The 10,856-nt window shown below is 44.5% G+C and overlaps 2 protein-coding genes across 3 annotated transcripts; both read right to left on the reverse strand.

The window, feature by feature from the left end:
• Positions 1 to 410: 410 nt before the first annotated feature.
• On the reverse strand, positions 411 to 7,551 carry ik (IK cytokine). Of its 2 annotated transcripts, XM_020661261.3 has the most exons (20): positions 7,386 to 7,551; positions 7,083 to 7,149; positions 5,432 to 5,524; positions 5,298 to 5,357; positions 4,996 to 5,163; positions 4,732 to 4,846; positions 4,564 to 4,634; positions 4,278 to 4,324; positions 3,876 to 4,039; positions 3,658 to 3,766; positions 3,540 to 3,579; positions 3,278 to 3,455; positions 3,159 to 3,177; positions 2,614 to 2,698; positions 2,252 to 2,335; positions 1,610 to 1,667; positions 1,406 to 1,494; positions 1,060 to 1,168; positions 873 to 907; positions 411 to 747 (listed from the first exon to the last, which is right to left on the reverse strand). In XM_020661261.3, exons 1-20 carry the CDS (start codon positions 7,393 to 7,395, stop codon positions 720 to 722), a joined length of 1,629 nt encoding a protein of 542 aa, XP_020516917.1. In that variant the 5' UTR covers positions 7,396 to 7,551; the 3' UTR covers positions 411 to 719. The 2 variants fall into 2 exon arrangements, 1 of the variants encoding a protein (XP_020516917.1); XR_010668642.1 differs by lacking the exons at positions 411 to 747; positions 873 to 907; positions 1,060 to 1,168 and having other exon boundaries at positions 1,412 to 1,494; positions 2,252 to 2,379; positions 2,555 to 2,698.
• A 952-nt stretch (positions 7,552 to 8,503) lies between these two features.
• ndufa2 (NADH:ubiquinone oxidoreductase subunit A2) lies at positions 8,504 to 10,303 on the reverse strand. Its single transcript, XM_020655308.3, has 3 exons — positions 10,146 to 10,303; positions 9,284 to 9,390; positions 8,504 to 8,688 (listed from the first exon to the last, which is right to left on the reverse strand). The coding sequence occupies exons 1-3, from the start codon at positions 10,247 to 10,249 to the stop codon at positions 8,597 to 8,599; spliced, it is 303 nt and encodes a 100-aa protein (XP_020510964.1). The 5' UTR covers positions 10,250 to 10,303; the 3' UTR covers positions 8,504 to 8,596.
• Between the last annotated feature and the right edge of the window lie 553 nt (positions 10,304 to 10,856).

Consider the following 10,856-nt stretch of genomic DNA (forward strand, 5'->3'; position numbering starts at 1 on the left):
ATATTCATGAATGCAGCTGTCCGTCAACACACACACACACCACTGGGGCTAATTAGCAAACACTCGTTAGCTTTGTTGACAGTAATTTGGAGGGTTAATCAGTCCGGTTGTCCGTCAAAGTGTTGAACATGTTTCCATCAACAACAAACAAGTTGCTGCGTCTTAATGAGCTAAACGAGCTCTGAAACAACAGCAGACCATTAATGAGATCAACAAACACTAATTAGTACAAACATACACACCTGTGATTACTTCCTGTTTCATTACACTGACCTCTTAATAAATGATGAAAAAAATAATTAAAACATACATGTTGAGTCAGTGCGACGTTTTCTGTTTCACCCTTGATGTCTCTGTCACACACACACACACACACCTTTAAAAACTGAACCAGAGGAACACAGAGAAAAGACGTTTATCAATGTCTTTATTTATATTTCAAATCAACAGAAACTTTAATCTAATGCATCACTACTATTCAATAAGATCACTGATTACGTCTCTGACTTTCACTGAACAGACATCAGGTTAACTGTTTACTGTCACAGTCCTTAACAAACACCACTGATCATTACATGTTAAGATCGTTACATGTTAAGATCGTTACATGTTAAGATCGTTACATGTTGACGACAGGTCGTTACATGTTTATAACAGATTAATTATCATTATCACTGATATTTCCTCTGATGAGCAGAACGAAGACGACGATGAAGAATTCAATATTTTGGCCTCTTCACATCCACCCTGAAACAACAACACATACTTTTTTACAATCTTTACTCTTTATAATCTTTACTGAACATTTATAATCTTCACTGAATGTGTACATATTACATATAAGATGATGAGAAAGTAAAAAGGAAACTCACCCGTCAGCTTCCATCTTCTTCCTCTTCTCAATGATCTGAAACACGAACAATATGTTGTTTACATTATGCTGTTTACATTATGTAGTTTATATTGTGTTGTTTCTATTTGTTTGTGTGTGTGTGTGTGTGTGTGTGTGTGTGTGTGTGTGTGTGTGTGTGTGTGTGTGTGTGTGTGTGTGTATCTCACCGCGCTGATCTTCTTCCACTGGCGGTCCAGTTCGGCCTTTTCATTGGTCTCTTTGAAACGTCTTGTCTTTCTACCCTCAGACATCTTGATGCCGTACTGGAATGCAGCCCTGCAGGGACAAACTTCATCATCAACACACTCTCAGCCAACAGAACACACAGCCTGACAAGAGCCTGTCAGTCAGAGCTGAGGGATAACTGAGCCATATGCCTGTCAGTCAGAGCTGAGGGATAAATGAGCCATATGCCTGTCAGTCAGAGCTGAGGGATAAATGAGCCAGGTGCTTGTCAGGATAACTACGTTAGATGGAGCCCGTCAGTCAGAGCAAAGGGCTAAATGATCTTACTTTGGCAAAGCCTCCTTGTTGTTCATGTAGTCTGAATATTCCTCCTGAGTGTCAAAGTCCCAGCGACCCAACGGACCCTTCTTGTTGCCCTGAAACACACACACACACACACACACTTTTTACGTACAATGTGAGGACCGTCGATCTGCTCATGTAGAAAAAGAAAACAGAGCAATTCTTCAGTTAGTAGGAATTCTAGTTCACCTGGTCCATCTTGCTGTAGTCCACTTCCTCATCGCTGTCCACAGCCAGGTCGTCCATCCTACACAAACACACACACATTAACACAGTATAAGTATTCTACAACAATGACTTATTTGTGTGTCTGTGTGCTGGTTTTTGCATCATTGGGTGGACGATTATTTTTCCAATCGGGGGACAAAATAAGATTTAATACAAACACAGAAATAATGTTCTAAAAATGGCGTCTGACCTCTGAAAATGTGTGTATGTTTTCAGAATACTCTGTTTGACTCCACCATGCCCCTAGTGGGCATGTGGAGAAAACAACTATTGTGTTGTTTCTTGTAGAGCATCAAAACACTGGAACAAAAACATTAAGTCAACACATAAGCCCAGTGGCAGTTCCTCCTGTGTCCACTAGAGTCTGTCTCATCATTGTGACAGGTATGAAAGCAAAGCATAACAAAAGGAGAGTTGTTAAATCATTTAAACCTGTTAAATAAAAGCTGTCAGTGTGTTAACTTCTTTACAGGAAGTAGCAAACATCTCGTTACCACTGTTAGCTAAACATTTTCACCTGTGCTATCAAAGACGAACATGTTTAGAGTGTGTGTGTGTGTGTGTGTGTGTGTGTGTGTGTGTGTGTGTGTGTGTGTGTCTTACGTAGCAGGATAACACTCTGCGTATGAGTTCGATCCCCCAAAGAAATCTCCGAGCTGCTCTTTACCGTCTCTCCTCTGAGAACCCGTTCACACCGGTTAAAGAACAATAATACACAACACTACACAACACTACACTACACACACACACACACACACACACACACACACACACACACACACACACACACACACACACACACACACACACACACACACACACACACACACACACACACACACACACACACACACACACACACACACACACACACACACACACACACACACACACACACACACACACACACACACACACACACACACACACACACACACAGTAACCCTTTGTTTACTGAAGGATATGGTTCCTGGCTTTGCCACTGGCTGCCTGCTGCTCCTGCAAACTTCTCATTGATAATTTTAATCTGATCTCTCACCGAGCCCGGACCTGAGAGAGAGACAGACAGGGAGAGAGAGAGACAGGAAGAGAGATAGACAAGGAGAGAGAGAGACAGACAGGGAGAGAGAGAGAGAGACAGACAGGGAGAGAGAGATAGACAAGACAGATGAGAGATAGGACAGAGAGAGAGAGAGAGAGAGAGAGAGAGAGAGAGAGAGAGACAGAAAGCGAGAGAGACAGGGAGAGAGATAGACAGACAGATGAGAGATAGACAGAGAAAGAGAGAGAGAGACAGACAGACAAGAGAGAGAGACAGACAGACAGATGAGAGATAGACAGAGAAAGAGAGAGAGAGAGACAGACAGACAAGAGAGAGACAGATAGACAGATGAGAGATAGACAGAGAAAGAGAGAGAGGGACAGACAGACAGACAGGTTGTCTCGTTAGTTAACTCGTCAATTCCGGTGATCGAGTTTGTGCTGTGGTGATGTTAAGAAGGTATCGTACCTGTATCCACCTCCATGACCTGCAGACAGACACACATATCAATGTTAAGTAAATAAAAACAACAACAACAACTACTACAACAACAACAACAACAACAACAATAATAATGTGAGAGTGACCTGGTGTTCGTCTACTCTGGGTTTCTCAAAGTAGTTGTGTCTCCGGCTCTTGCTTTCCTCCTCCCTGTCTCTCTCTCTCTCTCTCTCCCTGTCTCTCTCTCGGTGGCGCTCTTTGTCCTTGGCGGGTTTGGAGGACGAGTTGGCAGAAAGGATGTAGTCCCCGATGTCGTCAAAGATGCTGAAAAACAGACAGAGTCTCACTCGGACCGAGAAGTGAAGCTGAAAAACTGAAACAAGAGTCACAGCTGCATGTTTTACTGACCTGAGATCAGCCTCTGGAGCACGCTTCTCATCCAGTTTACCTGCAACACACAAACACACATTAACAGCACAGAAACCATGGTAACCAGTTTGAATTCTGACAGGGGACCCTCAGGTACCTTTGTCCTTCTTCTTGATCTTCTTGTGTCGTGTTCCCTGACGTAGGTACGACAGGATCTGAGTCAACTTCGAGATGACGATGTCATTAGTGGTGAGAGTCGTCTGAGCCTGGACACACACACACACACACACACACACACACAGGGAAATGAGTGTGTTACAGTTGTCATGTAGGTGTGATGTACAGCGGCTGTCTGTTCAGGTGTTGTGTCAGTACCTCCATGCTGGGACAGTCGGCCTTGCTGCGTATCAGAGTCGTGGGGATGTCAGTGTCGGTGAACTCGTCATCCAGGTCGACCACGTACGCCATCCTGCCGGGCAGGAAGAGCTCGTTCCTCTCCACCCCCCCAGTCCTGAACACCACCCGGTAGATGTTCCTTCCTGAAGGCGAGAGGGCGACGACACAGTGATTGGAGTTTAATGAATGAGTTATGTTTGAGTCTTAACATATCAGTCGACTTTTACCTCAAACTTAAACATTGGGACATTTTCTTATCATCACTTTGACCTTGAAATCAAATCAGTTTCTCTCCTCACACGGACTCTTATGAGAGTCTGAAGCTGCAGACATCTTTTCATGAATAACTCCAGTCATCAGAGAGGACTCCATCTGACTCACCCATACGAGTCTTAAACTCAATCTTCTCCTCCGGCTCCACGTCTTTCCTGACACATGGACACACAGAGACAGCGTGAGGTCAAAGGTCACACAGACAGACAGTTTATAGACCTAAGCTAAAATCATTATCCATGTGAGTGACACCAGACAGGTGTAGAACTGAACATTTACCTGATTGTTCACATGGAAACAACACCACAGGTGTGTTATGACATGTGACCACAAACAGCCAATCAGAGTCTTTTATTTCAAATCATCTTGACTGTTTCAACAAATGAAAACTTACTTTGCTTCTTTCTGAACTTTCTCCATCATGTCTTCTTCTTCTTTCTCTTTACTGGTGATCTCAGCTCTCACCTGACACACACACACACACACAGGTTAATGCTGTACAGACAGGAGACTGTCTGTTTTCCTGACTCTTGCCACAGCCCTTGAACGCAGCGTGTCTCACCTTCTGCAGCAGAGCGAAGTCCAGACCTTTCACCAAGTGAGTGTGCTCCATGTCACCTCCCAAAAACTTGGACTCCTGGATCAGCTGACGACGCTTCTCTGCTGCGGACTTATCCCTGACACACACAAAATATACACACACACACACACACACACAATATACACACACAAATAAAAAAGCATTAATACAGATATAAATACACACATTCAGGACGTCAGCAGCAGAAAACATGTAAATGAGCTCTGTTAGCATTATTCTACTTACGCCTCAGCGGTGGGTCCTACAGCTCTGTAGTTAGCCGTGGTGCTGATCAGCTCGGTCTCCTCGTAATCTTTGTTGACTCCGTCTCGCCGCTCTCTCGCTCTGTCTCTGTATTTCTCAGCAAGCTCTCTCTCTCGCTCCATCTCCTGCTGACGTAGCTTAGCATAGTAGCTGCAAAAAAAACAGATAAATTAATTCTCCATAATCAAAAACCGGATCAGAAGCTTAAAGCATCTTTGAAGATCTGTTTGTGAACTTTGGTGTCAAGCATAGCTCCAACAATAAAGATCTAAATCAACCCTCACCTCTTCTTCTTCCTCCTCCTTGCGGCTGGATCCTCATCCTCGTTATAGTCCCTCGGCATTCTGGGGGAAAAAAGTAAATCATCATCATCACCACCATCGCTGCTCAGACAGCAGGTGTGTTTTCTGACACTCACTCATGTTGTCTGGACTTTGAGGGCGGGGCTGAGGAGGGCGCCGCCCGTGGTGTCATCAGCAGCTTCCTGAAGTCATCATTGGTCAGTTTGGACCTAAAGACACAAACACATACACAATAACTATCATCCATTTCCTGGATTCTGGCCCTGACTGTACAAAGGTCTTTACGCTAAGATGTAACTAATGATGTCATCATCAGAGAGGTCAACCGTGAGTCCTGAAGCTTCAGTCAGAGATGCGAGGTGTGCTGAAGGCGTAAAGAACGCTCAGCGCGTGTCTGCTTCAGTCACACCAACAGATTGAGAAGATGTGAAAGTATCTTCATGTGTTTATTTATTCTCACGTCGGTTCAGACATTCAAACGACAATCGATGCATCTCGTTTACGTCGACGTGACGACTTCCCACTTCAAACATGTCAAAAGGATTTCATCACAATAATCAGCTCCGACTGCTTCAAACACACTGTGGGAATAACTTTAGTGTTTGATCTAATCACTGAGATGGTTTAATACGAGACGATCTGTAACGGCGGATCACTTTTATTCTCCCAAACGTTATCACAGCAAGAGTCTACATCAACATATTCAAACCTCATTCAGCTGAAGATCTCATGAAGAACATTCACAGGGAAGAATTCATTAAAATGTTTTACAGCAAAGACGTCACTGTCACCTGTTACCCCCCCCAGGTCATCACTTTAGAGTCAGTTACCATGGTGATCTAGTCAGGTGGGAGGAGAGTCAGCTCCATGATACAGTGAACAGCCCAGGATACGATTCTGATATCGCTCAGGTGTGTAGTGTGTGGGTGTGTGTGTGTAGTGTGTGTAGTGTGTGTGTGTGTAGTGTGGGTGTGTGTGTGTGTGTGTGTGTGTGTGTGTGTGTGTAGTGTGTGTAGTGTGTGTGTGTGTAGTGTGGGTGTGTGTGTGTGTGTGTGTGTGTGTGTGTGTGTAGGTAGTGTGGGTGTGTGTGTGTGTGTAGTGTGGGTGTGCGTGTGTGTGTAGTGTGTGGGTGTGTGTGTAGTGTGTGTGTGTGTGTGTGTAGTGTGGGTGTGTGTAGTGTGTGTGTTTGTAGTGTGTGTGTGTGTGTGTGTGTAGTGTGTGGGTGTGTGTGTAGTGTGGGTGTGTGTGTGTGTGTGTGTAGTGTGGGTGTTTGTAGTGTGTGTGTGTGTAGTGTGTGTGTGTGTAGTGTGTGTGTGTGTGAAGTGTGTGTGTGTAGTGTGGGTGTGTGTGTGTGTGTGAGTGTGTGTGTAGTGTGGGTGTGTGTTTGTAGTGTGTGTGTGTGTAGTGTGTGTGTGTGTGAAGTGTGTGTGTGTAGTGTGGGTGTGTGTGTGTGTGTGTGAGTGTGTGTGTAGTGTGGGTGTGTGTTTGTAGTGTGTGTGTAGTGGGTGTGTGTGTGTGTGTGTGTGTGTGTGTGTGTGTGTAGTGTGTGTGTGTGTGTGTGTGTGTGTAGTGTGTGTGTGTGTGTGTGTGTACTGTGTGTGTGTATGTGCAGTGTGTGTGTAGTGTGTGTATGTGTAGTGTGTGCGTGTGTGTTTGTAGTGTGTGTGTGTGTGTGTGTGTGTGTGTGTGTGTGTGTGTGTGTGTGTGTGTGTGTGTGTGTGTGTGTGTGTGTGTGTGTGTGTGTGTGTGTGTGTGTAGTGTACTCACTGAGCAGCAGCTCGGTGGTCGTCCACTTCATGTCCCTCAGGAGCCAGAGGGTTGGAGTAACTCTCAGCTACAAACAGAAACACGTTTCAACACATTACTGTCAGGTATCTCTGCACATGCGCATACGGCGTTTGATAACAGTGCGCTGTTTGATGTACACAGTTTGTTTATATCAGCCTTGTTAGTCTTCATTAGTGAGTACGTTCAGTGTTAGCCTCCAGAGTGAACTGATCTGCGTTAGCATGTTGAGGACGCAGGCTAATACAGACTAACTAACAACAGATGAGCAAACATGAAACTTACTTTCCGGCATGTTTGCGTTGTGTTTGTCCTCCTCTTCACACTGACTCTCTCCCTCTCTCTGCTCCCGGATCGATCAATTAAACTGAACGACTCTCTCTTTGTTTCTAACTGCGCTGCTGCTTCGTTAGCTTAGCAGCAGACCTCCAGTTTGTTTGGATGCTGCGTCACTTCCGTCTTTGGGGAACGACGTCAGAGCGTCACAGCGCCTCCTGCAGGCCGCACGGAGAAACACATGAGGCAGAAGTTGAAATAACGTCCTAATGGTGTAAATAATATGTTTACAGAATTATTAATGATTTATTCCTCTCTGTTCAAGTGAATCTCCATTAGTAAATAAAATATATAAATATAAATAATCATGAAACTGTCATCATGTTGTGTTTCTTTCAGCTCTCACATATATTATAGACTTGTTGTAGTGCCGGTTTTTAAACTATGAATGTGTTATAATTATAACATGTCTTACTCTGTTATTGAACTCCGCAGCTTGTAGGTGGGTGAGTGTTCCTTTGGTGTAGTGCTGCCCCCGTGTGGTTATCAGAGGCACTGCTGCAGGTTCTCAGGGTCCAGCTGGTGTTTCTGCACACATTTCACACACTGTTCATCTTTTAATTCTTTTGAGTACATTTCATACACATGTAGGTAGGGAAACAGTAACCTCTCTTTATATGGGAATATAATGTTACAGACTGTTTTAACTCCTATGTAGAAAATCCAAATCTATACATCTACATGTATATCATCACCTTTTAAACATCTATTGGCTCCTACGGTCACCTGATTGTTGATGTTTTTCTATTAATAATTCAGCTTGTTTTGCATCCTTGCGTTGAATAAAGAGGAAAAAGTTCCTTTCTGATGCACGGACACATCCTTCTATGATTTAAATATTAACATCCACACAGATTCACGCATCGTAATAACTGAAGTTATAAAAGAGTTTGATCTTTAAAGAGAGTCATTCAAATCTGTTAACGTCTTTAATCAGGAGAATGACAGTGACCTCCCTCAGTGCAGGTTTGATGCTCTGCTGAAGCCGAGGTTCATCATCGTGATGTTGAAGTGCAGCTTTAACAGGACGTTTACATTCAAGATGAATCAAAAGCAAACACAGTGACCTCAATAATACAGGAGTTTATTCATATCAACACATTTACATCAACTGAAGGAATGAGGCCGGTCTGGACTGAACCACTTCATGAAGGGGGGAGTTAGGGTTTGGACTGGACCAGAGTCTGCAGCGCTGAGGCCACCTGATCAGCTGACATGTTGTCCACAGAGACGCTGCTCTCCTTCCCGAAATCTGAACACAAAAACATATTATTGTTAGTGGATGAATCAGTCGTGACTTGTGGAAGTTTTCATCTGAATATAATGTTGATTTCTACCCGTTTAAACCGGACACTGTAAGAATGACTGAAGCCTGAGTGACGTCACCCGTCTGTTCCTGCAGGGGGCGCCGGAGTCCCATCGATTGCGGTCTCCATGCTGGAAATGCTGTCTCAGCCTAACTTTCAGTCAACCTAACGACAGGCTGAGAGCTGAGGCGGGTTTTAAGCCTCCTGACAAACCGTTACACCGCGCCCGCCTGTCAATCAGGTCAGCTACACGTCTTATTGTGAATAACTCTTATCCTTCATCAAATCAAAACTGATGAGTCATCAAAACACAACCCGTACAGTGTGTGTCCATCGAGATAGAAGCTAATCAGATGTATTTGTTTTTTTGAACCAGGCTGTAAACATGTAAATCTCTGCTGTATAAAAACAGGCTTTTAGAATGGGTATGTGTGTGACTTCCTGTGCTTCTGCAGCCTTATTCAGCCTCTAGTGGACTCATGTAAATAAAGAGTATAACGCAGCCCCCCCTCCTGCACTAAGAGAGGTAGGTGTACTCACCGTATCGGGCCCAGACTCGGGCCTGGACTCCAGAACATTCTCTGATCAGGATCGGGAAGTCCGGGTTCATCTTCTTTAGCGATACATACTGCTGCTCCACAAAGTCCCTGATACACACACACACACACACACAATGATTTTGTGTTATTTAGACAGGAGTGTGTCAAGTTTTGTTGCCGTGGTAACAAAACAAAGTATGATTTACTTAAATCATGAAGTTAAAAAATCTGGTGTTATGAAGACTCACTCAATTGTGGCATATTTAAAGAATCTACTGACTGCTGCTACTCACACCCTCACTCTGCAGACCAAACAGGTGTATCGCGTTAAAGAGTTACCGTGTTATCTGGAGACTTTCAGCCGATGAGTTCGTAGATATCGTGGTTACAACCGCTGTTGAAAACTAAAATAGTCTCTTTGTTTATTTTCCATTAAAGACATATCTGACGAATATTTTGACGATATAATAATAATGATGACAACCGAATTAAAAGGAACTCTTTTACGTCCTCAACAATTCACTGGAAGTCACCAGATAACACGGTCACTCTTTAATCCGATACACCGGAGCTCCGTCAACATTGTGTTGAATAATAAAGGAGGTCGCTCATTTCAGACCGAGCCGTGATTAACATATTTAATAAATACTTTACAGGACGTTAGCGTACGGTAGCTGTTAGCAGTTATATGCTAACTTCTAGCCACTCTTTGAGGTCATTCTATCGTTAGCATTAGCTAGCTGTTTGTAGCTGTCAGCAGCAGTCACAATGATGCTAAGCTAACAGACAACACACTTCTTATTAACGTTTCTGTTAATACACTGCCGGGTTTTCCCGCCTCTCGGGGTCGGCTCGAGACTCACCTCGCACCCTGGCTCGCGGCTGAGCTCTGGCAGAGGTGCACGCGGATCTCTCTGAGGTTTTTGCCCAAAGTGGAGCCGATGCTTCTCACTACGGTGGCCGCCATCTTAGCTCCGTGTTACTGTTTGTCAAGGACGGGACGAGGGTCAGAAAGCCCGGAGTTTGAACTGACAGGCTCTTAAGTGGACTGTTACAGCCCGGAGTTTGAACTGACAGGCTCACAAAGTGGACTGTTACAGCCCGGGTTTGTCCTCACAGGCACACAGAGTGGACTGTTACAGCCCGGAGTTTGAACTGACAGGCTCACAGAGTGGACTGTTACAGCCCGGAGTTTGAACTGACAGGCTCACAGAGTGGACTGATACAGCCCGGGTTTGTCCTCACAGGCACACAAAGTGGACTGTTACTGCCCGGAGTTTGAACTGACAGGCTCACAGAGTGGACTGTTACAGCCCGGGTTTGTCCTCACAGGCACACAAAGTGGACTGTTACAGCCCGGAGTTTGAACTGACAGGCACCCAGTGGACCGTTACAGCCCGGGTTTGTCCTCACAGGCACACAAAGTGGACTGTTACAGCCCGGAGTTTGAACTGACAGGCACCCAGTGGACCGTTACAGCCCGGGTTTGTCCTCACAGGCTCACTGGAGACGTTTTTAAAACGTTACTAATGCTTTTATCCTTTATTTTATTGTTATATGTACCGGTATTTCAG

This window comes from Labrus bergylta, chromosome 14, assembly GCF_963930695.1.
Source record: "Labrus bergylta chromosome 14, fLabBer1.1, whole genome shotgun sequence".
NCBI lineage: Eukaryota > Metazoa > Chordata > Actinopteri > Labriformes > Labridae > Labrus > Labrus bergylta.